We start from the raw sequence: 22,408 nt of genomic DNA, 5'->3' as shown, positions 1-22,408 counted from the left end.
TAAGTAAGAATTTTGACACATCATGTCATACATATTTCAATATCCATATAATAATGAATTTAATGATTAATTTAATAAAATACAAATATGCATTGAATATTAAATGGTGATATGTGTATGATTATTATTGTTACAGCGCTTATAGAAACACATTATTATTTTATCTAATTTTGAAAGAAACAATATTTAACAGAAATTTTAAAGACTTAAATTTGTTTTTATTACTGTCTGATACTCACCAACCAGTCACTTAACTCACGTTAAAAATTCTTCTAAATTGGTCTTGAGGCAAATCAATTCAAAATAATTACAAAAAACACCGATCAAATTAATGTGTTTACACAGTGGGAAAATAAAAAGATTTTGTATTCTTTTAAAGAAAAATATTCAAGAAGAAGAAGAATTACTTGTAGCCTTTCTTACTATTTTTTATTAAGTGAGAATATACATTTTACTCTAATGAGATTTCTTCCGTTTAGGTATCTAAATTAAATTTTTATCATATTGGGATCAATATTTAAATGTATCCCATGTTTACTAGCTAATGTACATCTTTATAAGTTAGAGAAGAAGAAAGAACAACAAGTATATTGAATTTATGTCATATATTATAAAAAAAGGTTGAACTTTATATCTAGTTGAATCTTTTGTCTTCCCCTTTCACCTTGTAACTATAAGAAAGTCTATATCATATTATAGTCTTCACTAATCGAGCTTAACGGTTAAAAGTTTTAAAACCTCAAAGTTTGAGGATTTGAGGTGTAAATGGAAAATTAAAAAAGACACCTTTTGGATTGAACCAAAAAGGCACCTTTTGAATGGCACCTCTTCATCTCATATTTTCATCGTTTATAAATTCAGAGGTCTTGCCTCAGATATTATAAATTGAATATACTAAAAAAATGAAAATCTTATTTTCTTCTTGATGCATCATTTTCAAATAATATCTAAGCGTCGTGTGTTGCTTTGTTTGTTGAATTCGTTGGAGTTTTGTAATTTACATTGTTTCTATTACAAAAACGTTTTTCCGTCTTATTTTGAGAGGAAGTAACCCAAAATCTTGACAACAATAAGAGGGTTATAATTCCTTAACGACACACAAGCAACTTGTGAGCTCGGAATAACATTCAACATATTCTACATTTCTAATCTAATATTTTGAACATAGAGTAATAACATCAAATATATATATCCAAAAAAAAACCCATTACAAAGTGATATAACTATGAAATCAGAGCTCTAATGTGATGCTCTATAGCTATTCCCTTCAAAGATATATTCCTGATAATTAAACACTCCAATTTTGAAAATGCACATTTAGACATCTCAACTCGTTCCAATTGTATCTCGTGGACTCCCGATGCTAACATACAAAAACCAACTCTAAAAACAAAAATTCTAAGAACTCTCCAAAAAATTTACAACGCCTCAATCCCAAACAGGTTAGAGTTGGGCTATATGAATCTTTACTAGTCGTGTCACTCATCTCAGTATATCTAATTTTCCGAGCACAAAAGATTGATCTCAACACGGGAACACGGTTGCAGGAAGAAAGATTAAAGGATATCAGAGAAGAGAAACAAAGGAATCATTCTTAAAGACCAAACTGTATCATGTTGAAGAGATCGTAGAGGCACCACCGGCTATAGACAAATCAACTGGAGTACATACCGTTGCCCTTTGGTGTAAACGTCTCAAACTTTGATTCATACTAACTTGTATCACTTCAGCAAGCAATCCCCGCGCTTTTCCAGTTTGCTCCTTGCCATCTATCTGAGATATAAGATTAGAAACAATGTTCTCCAATGTGTCGGGTTGAAGCTGAGACCTTTCGTAAGGAGTATCTCTCAGCAACCTTAGAAGTGTTTGTGATTTCTCTTTAGACTTAGTTGTCCCTTTAACAGTCAGCTCAAGAAGTCCAGGAACTACACCTTCTCTGAGAATTAGTTCCCGGTATTTACATCTATCACTTTGACACATTGTCAACAGAGCTCCTAAAGCATGTTCTCGGCTTTGTAAAGATCCGATTTCAAGGACTTCCACTATTGCAAGTATCCCCCCTTCTTCAGATGTCAACGCTTTCCTACACTCGTCATAAGACATTAAAGATTCTAGGAGAGCAGTACATTTTTCAGTGGTTTTTGAGGACTTTTTACAGGATTTAAGTAGAGTAACTATAGAAGGAATTGGTTCTGTTTGAAGGATCAATGTTAGATTGCCTTGAGAAGTTGAAAGATTGTATAAAGTGATTATAGAATCAACCTTGGCTTGTGGACTACCGCGTCTTAGAATATCCACGAGTAGAGGGATGACACCAAAAGAACTAAGGATCGGTTTTGTGACAGAAGATGCTGATAATGTGAGTAATGAAGCAGTTGCATGCTCTTGTAAATTTGCATTCTCTGATTGAAGAAAGCCAATGATGGGTTCTAAGGCACCAGCATCTATGATACTTTTCTTGTTTCTGTAGAAGACATGAATAAAAACGTAAGAACGTGCACTTTTTAATAGCAAACTAAAATGAGTTGGTCACACAATTCAATATGATATCAGAGCAGACAAAGATCTCGGGTTCAAGAACTTAAGAACAAAAAGGAAGTAAACTCGCACAAAAAGGGCGAATTGAAGACATTAAAAGAAAAGTGTGTCATTTCTAATAGCTTAATCTTTTGGATTAAATGGCCATACAATTCAACAGTTTCTAGGAAGACTGGGAATAGAGTCAAATATCAAAGTTTCAAGAGTATTTACAGTTTCACATTAGAATAATGTTTGATATGGAGGAAATAGCAATATTATTTGTTATAGACATAATCCATAAACATGTTATTTAACATGGCTTTAGATGTCATCTATGCCCTCCAACTTTGATGGTGCATAAATAGACACTTAAATTTGTATAAAGTTGAACAAGTAGACACGCATATCTTACCTGACATACAACTTAATTAGATCCAATATATATGTAAAGGAAAACAACTTGAATAGAAGGTAACAATAGCACCCAAAAAAAAATTAGCATCAGAAATTTCAGGAAACCACAAAGCTTAAATTCTAACGCATAAAGTGTAAATTCTAAATTTGCCTCACATGGACTACAACAACAACATACCCCATACCCGGTGTAATTCCATATGTGAGATTTGAAGAGAGTATAGTATACGCAGACAAGACCTTATCCTGTACCTCATGAAAGGTAGAGAGGTTGTCTCTAAAAGACTCTCGAATTGAGTAACACATATCAATGCAATTTAAAAACTACAAACATGAAGACATAGCATATAGAAAAAGGATAGCAACAACATGAGATAACCAAAAAAAAATAGACAGTAACAAACTTCGAAGGATAAGAAACTATGATGCTAGTACTAAGGCTATTGGTATACAAAGAGAAACATGTTCAAAGCACCAAGCCTACCATGCAGTGAAACAAGACAACACACAACTACCTACTAAACCTTTAGGAATTATATATAATTCCTCTATCCCACTTTATATGATGTGCTTTTTATTTTAGTCGATCTCTAAAGGAATGATACATTTCTGCATTTACTAACAATTTAACTTGAAAATGCTCATTTTATCCTCCGATTTCTAGTCACACAAATATCTATAACTTATTATAAACCACAAGTTTTAAAAGTTTTTCGTTCTTTCTTAAACTCCGTGTCAAGTCAAATTAACTCATATAAATTGGGGTGGAGGGAGTAGTAGTTAATTATATTTTGTCAGGGCATCTCCAACCCAAACACCAAATTTTACACCAAATTTGGTGTTAGCACTATTTTAGAATAAATCAACTTCAACCCACTGCACCAAATTTTACACCAAAAAGGAATATTTTTCTCTCTCTTCATTATTATATTATTATTTCTTATTTCATTTATATTTTCTTATTTCATAAAACAATTTTTTTCTAAAACATTCACCATATATAAGTCATATTATTTTCTTTTATAGTCGTTTAATATAAAATTATTTTATACCATAATTTTTAAATAATATAAATTGCTAGCAAATATTATACATTATACATAATAATGGATAATACAAATAAAAGTGAAATCATTAATGAAATACAATTAAATAAACATTACATAATTGAAAGAATCTGCCAGATTATTATTTTTTAAAATTATTATGTTTTGTTGTACTTTTTAAAATTACTATGTATTTTATATTTCAATTTTGATGTATGTCAATTACTACTTTGTTGAATGTTTATTATTTTTGGTTATTTTTAAGTACATTGTATTATTTGTTTAATAATTTATATGTTCGCATTTTTAATTTTTGTGAAGGTTAATTGTAGTTATTTCCAATAATAATTTATAGTAGAATTAACATAAATTTAATTTTAAAAAAAAGTCATATATAGAAAAAATAATTTATAAAAAGAACTAACTTTTATATCTAAAACTAATATTATAAAAATATTGCATAAAAAATAATTAAATATACAAGAGATTTAATTAAAATATACAATTTATATAATGTTTAATTAAAAGTTTTGTATAATGAAATAATATTAAAATATTCAATAAAGTGAATTGGTGTGATGAATAGTGTTACACTGTTCACATATTAAAATGGTGTAAAATTTGGTGTTGGGTTAGAGTTTCAAAACACCAAATTTAATTTGGTGTTGAATTGGAGATGGTTTCAGACCAATTAACAATACCAGTTAATTTTTTTTTAATTAGACTAGCAATTTCAATGAACTCTAGTAGTACCACAATTAACATCCAAATTCATGATAGTTAATTATAATTTGTGAATACGTACCCTTCATCTTTAACGGAGAGATTGAGTAACGCAAGAAGAGCAGCTTCATTATATTCAACTGACGGCGAATTACGAAGCATATCAACAAGGGGTTTAACAGCGTCGGAAAAATGACGCCGGTAACGCAAAGAACTTTTAGTTAGCCGGCGAATATCCTTAGCACCCTGCAATTTCAAATTTGGGTCATCTGATAGAATGAGATAAAGGGTTTTTTCAACAATGGCGCAAGACATTATTCTTGTCTGCCCCAAAAAGAGTAAATTATTACTAAGAAAGAAATAGGGCTTTGTACTTGTATATAAAAAAAAATTAATGGAGAATTTTCGTGATAAAAACTTCAATTTTGACTGTAAAAGGTTCGGAAAATTACGGGTCGTTATCCGAATGCGATTGACTTCCATTGACGACTTTTGGAAGTTGCTGTTTCTGTACACTCCTGGAGGCTATTTCCGTTCATTTTCCTTTGGAAAAGGTTGAACGTTTCAAAAAAAAAAAATTGGTACTCAATTAATAATAATAATTTTGAAAAAGATTTAGCTTTTTGAAAATCTTAAATTTTTAATTCATCTACTTAATAATTAATACGAATAAAATGATAAATTTACAGTATTAATCATTATTTTTGTGTGTTAATTTAAAAATGAATAAGTAATTAGGGACCGAGAAAGTAAGTAATTGGGCTTTAAATGGGTGTACTTCTCAAAGTTCAGTTCCAAAATATGTTTCACTTTTTTTTAATCTTTTAGTCTAAATTAAATTTAAAATTAAGTTAACATTTTGAATTAAAATTTAGATATATAAAAATTATAGTAATTTTTTCAAATTTATAATATAAAAAAATATATTTTAAATATTACTAAAATTCATATCATGTAAATTTTGAGAATAAAAAATGACACATCTTTGAGGATGAAAAGAATAATTTTTGAAATAATTGATCAAACGTGTTTTCAACTTTCTCTTTTCTCTTATATAATAAGAGAGTTCGAGGCTGAAGCAAGCGTCTCTCCTTTGACACGCCTGCTTCCGTAAGAGTATTTTTGAAAAATAAAATAAAAGAAAAAATCTTTTCGTTTTACATTAATTTAATTATTATATAATTTTTAAAAATTATGGGACCCACTTTTGCTATGTCATTTGCTTTAGAATGGTATTTACCACATATCCTTTAGTGATAGTTTTATTTAGAGAAAATACATAAAAAAAAATCCTGAACTTGGTCGGGTAACTTATTTTAGTACTTAAATTACACGGACGTTTAAATACTCTCTTAAGATCTTTGAAGTAATTTTTTTTCCACCCTGAGGCTATAACACCACTCTCACCCACCACATCATAGCCACATAAGCGTCACATCATAACCATGTAGGCACCATGTCATTAATCTTTATTTCTTTTTTACTTATTCACTATTTTTTCTTAAATACTTTTTAAAATTAAGTATATCAATTGATTAATTTATAAATGCATACCGCCACCCCCACCCCCACCCCCTCTCTTTCTTCTTCCTTGTTGTTCACCATTATTCCAACCTTTAATACTTTCTTTTCTTCTTCTTCACCTATTCAACAATCTTTTAAGTCACTTTAAAGAAGAAATTCATATTATCTTCTTCGAACCCTCCCAACGATTACCCTCTTGAAGAATGAATTTTTTTCAAAGCTAATTTTTTCTTGACAACTCAAATAAGAAATGAAGATTGCATAAGAAAATTGATCCAAAAAAATATAAATTTTATGAGAAATGTTTGAATTATCTAGCAATCAAAATGGGTCGCTCAAAATTTAAGAAATTTTACATTTGTCAAATCGATACAAATAATAGAGTGAAATCGACGTCAATAAAATGACATTGCTATTGAATTCTACGGATTAATAAAAGATTAGTGAATGAAAATAGTGGATAGAGGTGGGGAAGAAGATGGAGGAAGAGATGTTTCAACGGAGAAAAATGTGTATTGAAGAAGACAACAAAATAAAAATTAAAAAAATTAAAGAAAAGAAAAAGGGGACCCACTAATTTCATTTACCTCTTAATAAGAAAATTTACATATTTTAAAGATTTAATATATATAAAAAAAACTATTTAAATAATTTGTTATATATTGGCCAATAAAAAAAGGTCATGTGTAGAGCTTTAAAAATTCACCTTATTTTTTCTCTTTTTTCACGCACTTTCAGGAGAGTGCACTCACTCTCTCTGCCACATCATCCCTTAGGGAGTGTTTTAATCATTTAAAAGATGTTAAGGGGTATATAAACACCCATGTAGTTTAAGTACTAAAGTAAGTTTTCGTGCCAAGTTCAGGAGGGATTTTATGTCTTTTCCCTTTTATTTATTACCAAACAAGGGTTGGTAGAGTGGTTTTTTATCCTTAATCAAGAAGTCTCAGATTCAAGCCCCCTTGGGTACGGTCACTTTTGTTAGGGAGCGCTTTACCTTTCAATGTGCGACTTTTCGACGCGAATCCGAATTTAGTCGAGCTCCAATGTAGGTATCGACCACCAGGTGGGAAACCAATAAAAAGTTATAGTTTTATTAATTTGAATATCAGTAATATATTTATATAAACTTTATAATTACTTTAAGTAAAAAGTTAATGATTAATGAATAAAAATACTTTAATTATGAACATCACAATGAAATTCTTCACATTAAATTTGTAAAAAAAAAAATGAATAAAATAATTTACTACTACAAAAATACAGTACATTATAATTTATTTGAACAAAACAAACCGATAATGTGGGGGGAGTGATATTAAAACCGTGGGAAATGGTCAAACTACTTTAAACTTTAATTTTTTGGTGTTGGTTTCCAATTTTCATTCATACAATTAGTCACACACATTGAAAATTTAAAAAAAAAAAAAGACTTACTCAGAACATTACTTTTTTTTTTTTAATATAAGAAAAAACATTATTCACACACATAAAAAAAAAAAAAAAAAAAAAACAAACAAACATTAGCCGCGTTTCCGGCAGCCATTTGACTGGATTAGACCCTACTTTAACTTTGTCAAAGTAAGATTTACGTCGAGTAATAATCTGGTGCGGGAGTCAAAATTAGGAGTTTGAGGGTTCTAAATTTTAGGATAGAATAGAAAAATATTGCAAAACATATTTCTGTTAAAAAAAAGAAAATTTTTTGTTGATGGTGAAGTTTGAACGACATTTCCACCGTCCTTTTCTTACCACCAAGCTGTTATTCAATTTTGTTAGAAGTTCACATGTAAATATACATATATATTTATTTAATTTCTAATACAAATACGTGGCCTACAAAAAGCTAGTGGGTTCGTCCGAACCCACGAATCCCATCTAGCTCTGTCTCTGAGTCTCTCATCTTATTTTATATAAGTTAGTTTAACTCACCATAAAGTTTTTTCTTAAAAAAAAGGAAAACTTTTAAAATTTGTGGTATGAAATTAGTAATAGATATTTGTGTGACTATAAATCATTACATTAAAGGGTAAAATGAGAACTTTATAGTTAATCTGTAATATAAAAATATGTCATTCTTTTTTAGATTGACTGGAAAAAAAATCATATAAACTGGAACAAAATAAATAGTATTTACGACACAATATATAAATATATTATTTAATTAAACCTTAATTAATATTATATTTCAATTGTATAAAATTGAATAGGTAGGTACATATATCTTATATTGAAATTAATATATAAACCATTCGTGTTATGGTTATAAATCATGTTAGTATGCTTGGATTATAGAGTACGTAGATATTTGCTTAAAGTATTTTTAGTCTTTAAGAAATTTCATGTTCGTAGAAAATATAAAAATATATTAGTTGTTGAGTTAGCTTGTAATATTTGAAGATCTTATTCGTAAAAAAATATGATTAAAAATGATAAAATTAAATCTGTTCGATCCATTTAAGTTTGAGCGAGTCACTGATTCGTCCATTTATTGCTTTCATTCAACTACGTTAATAAATCACTCAAATATAATTATATGAAAGATAGTTATAAAGCGAAGTTAAACATTTTCAAACTAAAATAGATGAAGAAAACATATTTTATAGGTTTTTTACATTAAGTAAATTTAAAAATATTAAAAAGGCAAAGACAATTGATACTTAGAATTTACTATGCATATATTTATTTATTGATTTATAGAAAAAGATTTATATAATTGAACTTACCATTATAATATAAATTATAACGTACAAAAGTTATCATCAAGCTGGGATAGCTCAGTTTGTTAGAGCGTGTGGCTGTTAACCACAAGGTCGGAGGTTCAAGCCCTCCTTCTAGCGTTTAGTGATTTTGCAATTTTGTGTATTTTTTTTATTCTTTCTTTTTAAATTTTCTTCGTGATTCAAGAGTTGTTAGTAGCATTTTTTTTTTATATAAGATGATTTTGACCTCTTAAAGATGTATTTGATTTTCACAGACAATACTTCACTATTACAAGTTGATCTTGAGTAAGATCGCTTCGGCTTTGAGAAAACACAAAATTTTATGTGTATCTCTTATATTTTTCTTTGTGAGTCGTTAGTAGCATATTTACTCAAATGTAGGATGATTTTGACCTCTTTATGCTATATTTGATAGCCACGAACATCGGACAACACCTCGCTATTTCAAGTTGATCTTGAGGAAGATTGCATTTTGATTGCTTTGATTTTTTAAAAGCAACATTGTATATGTTATGTTGATCTTTTTACGAATACTTAAGAGATTATATGATATTCAAGATATATCCTCAATAGAATATGTACATCTTTTAAAGATGTGAGTTAGAATTTAGGATAGAGCAGTCTCGAAGAATTTCTAACGGACCTAAGGTTTAAAGAACATGAAATGGGATTGTCTTGTAAAGGATCACCTTAAATTGAGTATTATTTTTTCTTATGTCAACCCGAATAACATATATGTCAAAGAAAATTTTGAACCAAGCACAACAAGGCTCTCATGTGTTTGCACTTAATAAAGGTCTTAATCTTAAATATTTAGATTGACTTTATTTATTTATTAAGTAATGAATCTTAATCAACTCAGATCTTAATCATTAAGTATATATTTTTTTATAACCACGGTTGCTTCTTCTTCTTTAGAAAAATAAAAATAAATAAAATTCGACGTACCGCAAATGTAAATCATTTTGAGCGAAATATATATCAAAAGATTCGAAACATTGAGATGATTTCATATCTAAAATTTGGACTATTTAGAGGTGATTTTAAGTTAATCAAGATTGAATAATCAGTGTATACCTCATGTACACTCGGTGTATATTTCATGTATAATTAACTATATTCATCTTTTTGAGTGTATCATAATATATAGCTTATTAGCTCATGTATAAATAAGTCATATTGTATAGTCAGTGTATACTTTCTATGACATTTGACAAGTTATATTGTACAATTAGTGTATACTTCCTACGTTTTTTGACTACTTTTTATGTAAATAAAACATGACTCTATTTATTGTAAAGTAATTACTTTATTGTAAACATTTGAAACTACTCCAATCTTTATATGATTTATAGTGACGAATTGGGAATTTCAATTTTATGAATTCCGCGCTAAAATAGTTGCTTGTCGAACGTATCTTTTAACTCTACATGTACTTGTTTATTTCACATATATAAGATCCACAAGATTTACAAGCCATTGTATTGTACAAATACTACTACAACAACAATAACTATTACTACACCACAATCTCAAGCAAATTGAAGTCATTATTAACCATATCGCTCCATTTAAGCTCATTTAATTTCAAGTAATTAAATAGTTATCGACCCACATCGATGCTTGTGTAAGTCATCGTAGGCTCCCCAGAGCTAACTGTTGGTTCACCACATGGCCTAGGTGAATAGTACACAGGAACAGGCATCTTTATTGGAAGATTAGGCAACGATGCCTCGAAATTCAGAACATGAATTGCTTGTTTTATCGATGGCCTTAGATTGCTCTCAGGATGAGCACACCACAACGCGATAATCATCAATCGTTCTACTTGTTCTTGTTCGAAATCCATGTTTAATTTCTCATCAACAACAGAAAGAAGTTTTCCTTTTTCATAAAAATCCCAAACATACTCTACTAATCCTGCATCACATTTCCCTGTCCCTGGATCAACTGATTTTCTTCCTGTTGCAATTTCTAATGCAACTATTCCGAAGCTGTATACATCCGACTCTTTGCTTGCTCGTCCTGTTTTTATGTATTCCGGAGCCAAATAACCTAAAGTTCCAGCTAGTCCTGTAGTCTGAGGACCTAATTCATGGTCCATTAGTCTAGCTAGGCCAAAATCACCAAGCTTGACATTAAAACTTGAATCTAGCATTATGTTGCTTGATTTTATGTCTCTGTGGATCACACATTGTTCCCATTCTTCGTGTAGATAGAGCAACGCGGATGCTAAACCAAGTGAAATCTTGTACCTCATAGTCCAACTAAGAGGATTCTTTTTACCGAACAAATGAAATTCTAAGCTACCATTTGGCATGAATTCGTAAACAAGTAAGAACTCACCTTGATCATGACACCAACCGATTAGTTGCACAAGATTTCTATGCCTTAATCGACTAATAACCTTCACCTCGGTTATGTATTCCTTTTTCCCCTGCTTAGATCCTCTCGAGATCTTCTTTACAGCAACCGCTATGTCAAGATCGATGAGGTACCCTTTGTAAACTTCTCCAAATCCTCCTTCGCCTAATTTTCGTTCCTCTGAATAATGATTAGTTGAAGTATCTAACTCTTTGTACGAAAACTTTCTTGGCCCTGCCCCCTTTTCAAGATCATCATTGAATGATGTTAAGCTTATTGTCTCTGGATTTCCCTTCACCTTTCGTCTACATTTTCTCAAAACTACCAAAGCCAAAATCGCGCTCACAAACAAAATCCCACCTAATGTTATTAGCCCTGCAATCAGTCCAATCTTTTCGCGATCATTTCCACCTAACTCTGTTATATCAAGACTCGAGCTGAATTCCCACGATTCAAGTGTATGTCTCTCGACATTTTGTCCTGTTGCAGCAGAGAATCCAATTGTGACCCATGGAGGCAGAACATCTCTGAGGTTTATTATGTAAAACATGCTCGAATTCGGGCCTGTCCCATAGTTCCAAATGACACTAAGATTATTTGTTGTAGCATTGTAAGTAATCCATGTCTCAATAGGATCACCACTATGTAAACTAACATTCCAAGGAGTTGTCACAGATGAAGCAATTGAATTGTTATTGATACCAACGTGCTCGAATGGAGGATCCCATTCGTCGTTGGAAAATGAGTCAAACTCAACAGAAACAATTTGGCTTTGAGCTGAATCACTAGTGGTTGTATTGAACAGTCCAAGAAAACCACCATCTGAGTTAGGTGGAATTCGAAAACCAACTGGAGCTAGGAAAAACGCGATACCATGACCATATAAAGAACAATTTTGAGTATCTATAGTGAACGAAAAACGTGTGGAGAAATCAGCTAGCTTTGTGGAGTCATGATCAGGATCCCAAAGTGGAACCTTCTCTCTATAGATGGCATGAGCAACGCGACATAGATAGTTCGCTTTGTTAAACTCGATCTCTCCTACAGACGCGACTGCATCTCCTTCGTAGAGTATGTCAGTCACGTCTGGTCCAAATCGAGATATTTGAAAGGACACTGAATTCACAAATGGAATCAGAAAGAAGGCAATGAAGAGAGCTATGCAACATACATTGGAAGGCATAATTATCATTGGTAAATTGAATGGGAAAAATGCTTGAACATAAATGTTTGTATTGAATAAGTTACAAGAGTATAACGAATCGAACTGAGAAAGGGCTTGAATTTTAGTGGATAACTATAGTTTTTACTTGAGGTTATGCATAAACAATGTTAATAGTCTTCTTCTTGATGATAAGGTTTAGCTACCAACTTAATTTTATAATTATAAGAAACTTTATAATAAGGACTAAGCCGGCAATCTTCTACCTTAAACAATGGAAGCTCCAACTAACCAACTATAATAAGTTAAAGTTAGATTGTGACCTAAAATATTTTTAAGCTTGAAAAACTACCTGAATTTCAAATCGTGTCCCCACAAACATGAACATATTTACTAAGGTAGCCTTAATTGTGTATTGAAAGTCAACTCTCATTTTTTTATGTGACTTGACAAGATTATAGAGAAAGCAATCAATAGAATTTGTTATCTGGTGTTGACTTGAAGCGATCGTGTGTTGCCTGTATTTTCTTAGTGGGGTGGTCGAGTTCATTGCTCACGCAAGTGTACGTGATCAACAAATAATATAATAATAAAAAAAATATTGTTACTAGTCCAGGGACATACCCACCCTTACTCTTGACACCCTTCTCTGAAAATTACATTGTATATGAATGTCAAATTTTGATTTAAATAAATATAGGCATAATACATAAACAGAATTCTTAACTTGGCTTCAAATTATAACTTTGACAGTGCACAAAGAGGCACGTTAACTATTCAATTCCTAAACAATAAAACACTCGAATTCTACCTGGCAAAATGCATGATATGCACTCAATCCGCACGCGTCAGAAGTAAATTTCGAGGTCCACAACGGTAAAAAATATGTTGAAATGACAATTATACCCTAAATGAATACCTTTTATATATACCTTTATATTTTCAAATCAAAATCTCATTTTTGTTCACTTCTTTCTAATTCTAGTACTGAAGCTTTTTTTCTCTCTTTAGCACGATTGTTGCTTGTTTTTAATGCAAATGACTCCTTATTTTTTTGTCATCATGGAAAAAAGAGCTCTAATAAAGATTTCTTGCTCTGCAAATAATCCATATGATTAAAGCTGTAAAAGGAACGAATTTACAGTCATGGTGAACAAAAGATTCTACATTCTATCAAAAATAAACTTTCAAAATAGCAAGATTAGCTATATCTGGACTAAATTGAGGAAGATGAACAGATAAACATCCAAGTATATGAGCTTTCAACACTTTTCCTTTGATTCACAAAGAAATCTTGCTAGGGTTTTGCGATTTTGAGAGAGAACTGGGTGAAATTGGGGAGTCTTTCACCCTAACCCCAGTATATTAGTGGCATATTAACTTAGGTTTTAAAAAAAATATATTCTAAAATCTACGTGTAAATTTTTTAATTAGTTGGCAGTCATTGAGTGGCTCACTAATCCACGTTAGAGCGTTTGCATATCACGTTGTTTTGGATGCAACATTCGAGTTTTTTTTGTTTAAGAGTTGGATAGTTAATGGTTTAGTCTAGTGATTAAGGTCTTGTGAAAATTCTTTGAGGTTGTATGTTCTAGTCCTACTAGCGTCATAACAAGGTCCCCTACTCATTGCTATGCAGACTTTCTCGATTAACTTTTAGAATTAATTAATTATCGTATAGAGTGGAGAAAGTAGTGCCATAATTCTTTGTAACTCATGTAACCATAATGACACATTCTCCTTATTATCTCCTACTAATTTTTCCACTATTCCTCAAATAACTATCCACATTTTTGTCATTTATTTGTGGAAGAAATCCTAGTTATATAAATGATGTTTTCTTCGTTGTGTTGTATTAGATGAAAAGGATGAGAAGTTGATGAGAAATATTATATTGTGTTTATATTTTGAGTTTTGTGTAGTGAAAGAGCGATGGTTGAGACAAGGAAAAATATTTCAGGACTTCAACTTATTCACTATAAAAAAAAAGTGAGTAATTTTGTGCTGAAGAAATGCATTCTTATGATGGAGTTTTGGACTCTTTAACAAATCCGGAGTTGTTTGAGTTATACGACATTGTTGAGTTGTTGTATCTTGTAGAAGGTAAGTCAAGAAATATATTATTAGATCAGTGTAGATTATATCATAGTGACCTTGAATCTCCTTAAAAAGAATGAGATATCAACACCTCATTCTAAATACTTATTCATTCAATTTTGTTCAAATATTTTTTTAACTACTACTAATTTATCATAATTTATAGTATATTCACCGACATAAATTTTTTTGCAGTAACTCTCGAGTTCATTTGTAGATGGTATTCAATTATTGATCAAGCAATCACATAATAAAGTGCATGATAAAATAACTAAACCAATGTTGATAATCAAAACGATAACATAAAGCTTCAAGCTATAATGTTCATATATAATCATCCTGCAACCCTAGAATTAAAAAAAAAACCTAGTCAATCAGCAGTGAATTAAAAAAAATCTAATAAATCATCAATGGCGGACCTAAAATTGTCACGAAGCGGGTTCGAGATATAAAATAAAATAGACAATGTTGGAAGCTAGAATCAAACTTGGGTTGGCTGGACCGAATGAACCCTCTTCACTGCTAGGCTAAGCATCACACTTGTGCTAAATGGAGTCAAAATTCAATATACACCTATAAAATTTCAAAAAACTAATTTTATATATATATATATATATATATACATGGTGTTATTTTCAATGAAGTGGGTTCATATAAAGTCACTTGACCCACTGTAGATCCGCCCCTGTCAATCATGCTTGTGACAAAAACACAAGTCATAGCTAACATTATTCAACTATAAAAATAGAAGAAAAAAAGAAATAAAAAATAGAAAGTGTGAATCCCGTTACATGATTCACTAGTCTTCCTTGTCATCTTCTCAAGGGCTAGATGGGCTTGCATCGTTGTATTGAATCTTCAATGAACCAGGATAATCTTGCGAGTATAACTCGTGGTTGTGCTCGATCCTATTTTTGCTCAGTTGAACCTGATTAGACTTTAACTATCATACGTCACCTTCTAATACATCCAAATATCAAACCCGCATTTTGACACATACAAAAATCATTAATTTTTAAAAAGACAAAATCATTAATTTTTTACAATAACTTGCAATTAGAGATGCTTGCCTTTGAAGAAAAAAAAAAATAAGGTAATCACTATCTCCTCCATTTTTTTCTTAACCTACAACGTGAGTGAGTAGTAGCCAAAACAAAGGGGGAAAAAAGTAAACTTTGCAGAATTGTTTGTTCTCCTTCGGCATCTCTCTCTCTCTTTCTTCTCCGTTGATCGGAAAGCAATTACCAGAAATGGCACGAGCCGGAGGAATAACAAATGCGGTGAATGTAGGCATAGCAGTACAAGCAGATTGGGAGAATCGTGAATTCATATCTCACATCTCCCTCAACGTCCGTAAACTCTTCGATTTCCTCGTCCAATTCGGTAAATTTCTCTGACTCATTCAATCTCCTTAGGGAAAATTTTTCGTTTTTGTTAAATTCCTGTTTTTAAAGCGATTTCGGGGTTAATTTTGTTGTATTTTCAGAGGCGACGACGAAGAGTAAATTGGCGACACTGAATGAGAAGCTTGATACACTGGAACGTCGTTTGGAACTACTTGAAGTCCAAGTCAGTACAGCAACTGCTAATCCAGCTCTGTTTAATGTTTGAAATGATGCAGCATTGTACTAATATTCTCTAGCTGTAAGCTACTTTAATTCTGTATTATAAATAGATTGCTTTGTTTTGGAGATCATATCTGTGAAAAGTCCTTGTTTTATGAAAATCTCAATCAAATGTTCCCTAATTAGTTAGGTTAGCTATATGAATTTGTGTGAAATTCGGCTCTATTCAAGTACATTATGTTCGGATAGTTAATAATCTATCGCAGTTTTTGTGGAAATGATTCATGGAATTTAGTAGCTGAATGTATGCATACCTATTGGATCTACAGTTTCTTTCGTCTAATTTTTCAGTTCGCTAAAACTACTATGCTCTTGAGTTGGTTCATTGCCAATGCACGATGGAGATTGTATATGTGGAAATTGGAATGATAAGTTGATTTGAGGGGTCAAAGCATTACTATAAATTCTTCAAGACCATCTTAGTCTTTTGAACTAGTTAATATGAAGCAAATGTTCTTTATACCTTCTGTAATGCCGTTTCAATATTCTTGCCTGTTTTCTTCATATGGCTTCTTGGAACTTTAATCTGCTGGATCTCAGTCTCTTATTTTTCTCTTTGAGTTGGTTCTTTGCTTATGTGTGATGAGATTGTATATGTGGAAATAGGAACTTTGTGCTTGTTCATTTATAAAAGTTACTTTACCTTCTCTAGAAAAAAAATGATCGTTTTACCTTCTCATTTTTTTCTACTCACTTGTTATGTAATACAATCATGTGAAATGTCATTCTTGTAGTCGGTAACCAATCAACGATGCTTAAACTAAAACTAGTTGTGCCATCTATGTGAATCCTCTTATCCATCCTGCTTCTTTGTAATACTAAAAGAATTATCTTTTGAACTAAATTAAGAGGTTTCCAGATCATACTTGGACATAGAAGCTTTAACTAGGACTTCATCACTTGTAGCAGTTTTTAATACGTCCTTCGTTCCAATTTATGTGGCATTGTTTGACTGGACACAGAGATTAAGTAATTAAAAAGACTCTTTGAAGTTGTAGTCTAAAACAAGTCAGAGATGTGTCTAGCTTTAAATCCTCATAATGGGTAAAATCGAAAGTTTAACGTTAAATAGTTTCTAAATAAGGAAGTATGACATTCTGTCTAGGACAGACTAAAGGTGAAAGTAGACACATAAATTGGGACAAAGGGAATAATCATTTCCAACACAGAGTTTAACATAATGAAAGGTTGGACACGAGAAAGAAATAGCTTGCTGGCCATATACCATGCAGCTATATTCCAGACTGGTTATTGTTAACATGGTTGATTTATCTATGAAGGGTTACTAGGTATTGACTGCTAGAGCTTACATGTTTTTCCCTTGCCTTCTTCATACTAGCCACCAGGCTCGTAGCTTAGATTGAGCACTGTTTATTTACAAAATTATAAGATTATGTTAAATGTTTAATTTGTAATGGACTTATAGGAGTATAGTAATAAGTTTTATTTCTAGTTGGAAGTTGGAGTATGTGGAAAGTGAACAAGTCCATTAAGAAGATCTGGCAGATGACTCAGCTCGTAATCTTTGGTGTCTATGCGCAGAAAGGAACAAAAGATGTTTTGATGGGACTTCAACTCCTAACTGGTCTCTTAAGTCCAAGTGTTTGATAAATCTTTTTAGTAAGAGCAACCTATCCCCTGTAAATGGTATCATTCCCCTTTAGATTGTATCAGCTCCCTCTCAGTGGCTTAGCAGCCTTGAGTTCTAGTTTCTTTTATCTGAGATAATTCATTCGCAACATAAATCTCAGATCTCTCAATCCAAAGACACCTTGAATCAAGTTACTTTCTAATCATCTCTTCAACTTGATCGAATTGCTTTCTTGTCTATCAGACATATCTCATTTTTACGAAGACATGAAACTTGTGTTTTCAGACCTCATTGACCTGTTGTATCACTGTTACTTTGAGTGCTGAAAGCTCGTGTATTCCTGAAATGAAAGGGTTTCCAGGGCAATGAGTATTCTCATTCCTTCCAACTTTATTTGTTCCCTCCATATTTGATTTTGGGATCTTTACACAAATAGCCAGTTTACTTTTCCTAAGCGCTACACATATATTATCCACGGTTATACATGAATTAATCATATATTATACATCTGCCGGCTATTTTTAGTCTAAGCAGTTGGGTGGACAGTTATTTAGGTTAATTCTTCTATTTTCTTTATTTTGATCCTATGGAATTTAACACCCTACTTGCTGAATAAAGAAGCTAAAAGTTTAACACCCTACATAGATGTATGGTGCCTGGAAACTTTGACATAACTTACTCTGTCCATCCTTCTTCTTTATGTTAACTACGCGTCAATTCCAAACTAGTTGAAGTTGGTTATATTAATCCTTAATAGCTTCTGAGGATTCATCATATAATGACTAGTTTCTTGCTGGCCGTCAACCTACCGTAACTCTCTTCCTTTATCCGAGTTTTCGACTTGCAACAGGACAAATTCTCACAGGCTGGGTTATTTATATACTGCATAAAAAAGCTGCTGAGTTTATTTAGAATTTCAACTTTCCTTTTGATGGTTCATTAAGTTCAGTGTCCTAATTCAAACTAGCTATTGTTGCAATTCTTGTTTACAGTTTAGGCATCTCGCCATCTCCTACTAGTGAAATTTTATTTCCCTCTAGCAATTATGAATGATCTATGTTTTCACGAGATGCTGTTTGAATATTGCGCCAAAGTGGGGTTGAGAGAGGGATTTCTTGGACTCAGTACAACATGTGTGCAGTGACTAATCAAGAACTCTATCCTATCTTTTGACCCAAGGATTTCGGCTATCTGATCTCAACTCATTTCATATAATCTTCAATGTACGCATGCCATTGTTATCATGGAAAGATAAGCCCTTAATCAGCTGTGAACCGCTGCACAATCTTTTAACATACACGGTTACATTTGAGGGTGATTAGGGTAATTCTCTCTTATTTCTTTTTTACTTTTAAAAAAGAAGTGATGCTACTTATCAGGGGTTAGATAGATAAAATCTCCTGTTGTTTGATGTCGACTGAACCCTAAGTTTGGATTGTGCGGCTTTTCATTGATGTGAGACGTGAAGTTTCAGATTTGTTGTGGATTGTCACACCCCAAATCCGAATGTGATGGCACGTGTCCATTTCCCACCGGACACGTCAGCCTAACCCAACCACAACGATAGAGAAGTAGAAATACGAGAATAAAAGATAATAAATAAGCGGAAGACTTTAATTAAGACTCAACACTACCCAAAATTTGGTTGTCACATGTACAAACCTCTAAATACAGAATTCAAATAAAAATATACAAGTCTCAGAGTATAGTTCTCGAATAGAACAAAATTGAAAGTAAAGATAACTCAAGGGCACGTCTGGAATGAACCGCTACCTCTCGAGTATGTCCCGAAGCTCAATCTGCTAAAGAAACTACTAAGTCGAATCTGAGAGAGAGCTGTCAACCTACACAATTGTGTAGAAGCAAGGGTGAGTACCGAAAACCACAGGTACTCGCAAGTAACTCTAAACTAAGCAAAACTAGCAGCTACAAACAACTCCTTTCAATCCCAATCGAACCACCGAAAGTTCAATCTAACAGCAAACCAACCAACCTATATTAAACATATCATATTCAACAGCCAGAACCAACAGTATATCCTCATCAACCTCAGATCAACAAATAAGAGCAAGTAGATCAAATTCCACATAAGAAGGGTAAATCGATACAATCCACACATCACAGACAAAGATAAGCCAAATGCGATGCAAAATGCAATAATGATGTCATGTAGTCGTGATGCATGTCTGTCCTACGATACACATCTGTTGACGTAATCAGTCCGCGCTGAATACTCAAATCAGAACCCATGGGGGCCACACATGAACCATGTATCACCGCCGGAACCAGATCCCATCGGCATCCAAATCGCTAGCCGGAGCTAGTCCATCTCATATATCTCTAGCCGGAGCTAGTCTCAACTGTGTCTCATATCCATCCATCCTCATATCAGTGTCTCAGAACTCATGCAACAGATAGTTCACACATGGGATGAATAATGAAGATGCACATGTCATCAATCACAATCATATCACGATCATATCATAGTATTACACATCATCTGTCTCAATCACAACCATATCACGACCACATCATAGTATTACACATCACCTGTCTCAATCACAACCATATCACGACCACATCATAGTATTACACATCACCTGTCTCAATCACAACCATATCACGACCACATCATAGTAGTACACATCACCTGTCTCAATCACAACCATATCACGGCCACATCATAGTATTACGCATCACCTGTCTCAATCACAACCATATCACGACCACATCATAGTATTACACATCATCTGTCTCAATCACAACCATATCACGACCACATCATAGTATTACACATCATCTGTCTCAACATCAATGTCTGTATCAATCATAGCCTACTCATGCTCTTCTATCCCCTCAATATCAGTTATCACATGACTTATTCAACAAATTCAAGTCACATATAACACATTTAGCTCGTTTTATTCCCCATCTTTCATTTACAACAATTACAATCAACAAATAAAACTCATCCTCAATCCCCATTACTCCCCAACACAATTAGGAAAGTAGTCATGCGTAGTCTAAGAGCTTTACAAAGTTTGGAAGCCACTTGCCTTAAAACGAACTCCAAAAGTTACTTGACTTGAGCCTTTCCTTTCCGAGTATAATCCGGATCACGATAATCTATTCAAACAATTATTCACAATCACAATTCGAGTCCAATGATACCAAAATCAAGAAATTTAGGGAAAAAGGGCAAAACGGTCCAAAAGTCTCATACCGGAAAACGATACCCAAATCTGGAAATTTTTTATGTAAAATGATCCTTTAAGTATTTGGAAGCTAATGGTGAAAACCAATTTGAAAACGGAGTTGAAATCAATTCACAAACTCAATTTGAAGGAAAATCCATGTTCTTGAAGAAGCCCAAAATATTCGGATCCGAAACCCCGACTCGAAAATGAAATATTTCTTGAAAAACATCTTACCCATACTTGGATAAGTTCAAATATGAAATTTCATCAAAAACGGAGTTAAGATCGACCTTGAAATTCTCAATTTATCGAACTTTAACTTTACCTGGAAAGTCCAAATTGTACGCGATTAAGATGATGAAAATAATCGATGAATCAATAATTTTATGTTAAAATCAGTTTACCCATAACATAAGGATCGTAACTATACCTTTTTCATCAAAAAGGGAGTCCAAATCGATAAAACCCCAATTTTTTCCCAAGAGGTTTACGGATAGGGAAAAAAAAACAGATAAAGAAATTATGAGAAAATGACGAATTGAAGATTGAATACTAACCCTCATATTAATTCAAGAAGAACCCGTAAGAATCACTCCATTCCGATCTCTAGAACTCCCGATATGCTCAAAATACCAAATGAACACAGTGTGAGATTTTTATAACAGTACATGGCTGTTATGCACCAGAAAAACAGCAGTTAATCTTTCACTAAAAAGGCCGTAATTTCCTCATACGATAGTGAAATGACCTGATTCTTTTTTGTAAATGTCTTAAATAATGATACGGACCTGCTCGTTCAATCGGAGCTCAATTTCATGCTCGTTTGCCCAGTCAAATATCATTTCTACTCGATAAACAATTATTTCTTATTTGCGATAAAAGTCCAATCTCGGGTTAGCGAAAATGCACCAAAATTTGCAGTTAAGTCTTATAATTCATGCTGAAAATTTCAGAACCTTCGGAATAATTTTTCGACCTTTAAAACTAATAATGAACCCTTTAGTTGTCACAATTTGCTGAAATAGTGTCAAAGCATCCAAGAAGCTTAAAAGCTCACCCAAAGCTCATTTGGCACTTCCCGAACACAAGCCAAATATGCTACTAGCTTGAAAATGACATTTCGGACTCAATGAAATCGTCGGAATTTGAATTCGAGGTCTCCTTGACCCGGTATCCGATAAGGCGTCAAGAAACTAACTTTAGGCTCAAAAACTCGAAACGCACTCGGGGTCTCTAAAAATTCAATCAAGACTCATTCTAGACTTAGAATCACCCCCTGAATCCAACGGTGCCCTCGGAATTCCATTTCGAGCACCGGAACCTCGTTTGTTGACCAAAGTCAACTCTAGATCAAAATTTCACAATTTTTGCAACTTAGGACCTCAAATCTTCGTTTTAACTCCAAATTCGACTCCGTAAATT

The 22,408-nt window shown here is 32.5% G+C and overlaps 3 protein-coding genes and 1 non-coding gene across 4 annotated transcripts; 2 read left to right on the top strand and 2 right to left on the bottom strand.

The window, feature by feature from the left end:
* Positions 1-1,165: 1,165 nt before the first annotated feature.
* On the bottom strand, positions 1,166-5,019 carry LOC125810384 (U-box domain-containing protein 4-like). The gene is made up of 2 exons (XM_049489885.1): positions 4,786-5,019; positions 1,166-2,464 (listed from the first exon to the last, which is right to left on the bottom strand). Exons 1-2 carry the CDS (start codon positions 5,016-5,018, stop codon positions 1,612-1,614), a joined length of 1,086 nt encoding a protein of 361 aa, XP_049345842.1. The 5' UTR covers position 5,019; the 3' UTR covers positions 1,166-1,611.
* A 3,974-nt stretch (positions 5,020-8,993) lies between these two features.
* On the top strand, positions 8,994-9,067 carry TRNAN-GUU (transfer RNA asparagine (anticodon GUU)). Its single transcript has one exon. It is a non-coding gene; the product is annotated as a tRNA-Asn (tRNA).
* A 1,486-nt stretch (positions 9,068-10,553) lies between these two features.
* On the bottom strand, positions 10,554-12,506 carry LOC125810372 (L-type lectin-domain containing receptor kinase IX.1-like). The gene has a single exon (XM_049489871.1). The coding sequence runs from the start codon at positions 12,504-12,506 to the stop codon at positions 10,554-10,556; it is 1,953 nt and encodes a 650-aa protein (XP_049345828.1).
* Positions 12,507-15,733: 3,227 nt separating this feature from the next.
* On the top strand, positions 15,734-16,313 carry LOC125810403 (protein BRICK 1). The gene is made up of 2 exons (XM_049489900.1): positions 15,734-15,956; positions 16,060-16,313. Exons 1-2 carry the CDS (start codon positions 15,824-15,826, stop codon positions 16,182-16,184), a joined length of 258 nt encoding a protein of 85 aa, XP_049345857.1. The 5' UTR covers positions 15,734-15,823; the 3' UTR covers positions 16,185-16,313.
* Positions 16,314-22,408: the final 6,095 nt, after the last annotated feature.

Source organism: Solanum verrucosum, unplaced genomic scaffold, assembly GCF_900185275.1.
Source record: "Solanum verrucosum unplaced genomic scaffold, falcon-dt-bn FXZP01000038.1, whole genome shotgun sequence".
Classification (NCBI taxonomy): domain Eukaryota; kingdom Viridiplantae; phylum Streptophyta; class Magnoliopsida; order Solanales; family Solanaceae; genus Solanum; species Solanum verrucosum.
Note: the sequence above shows the minus strand (reverse complement) of the source record. Positions and strands in the feature narration are given on the sequence as shown.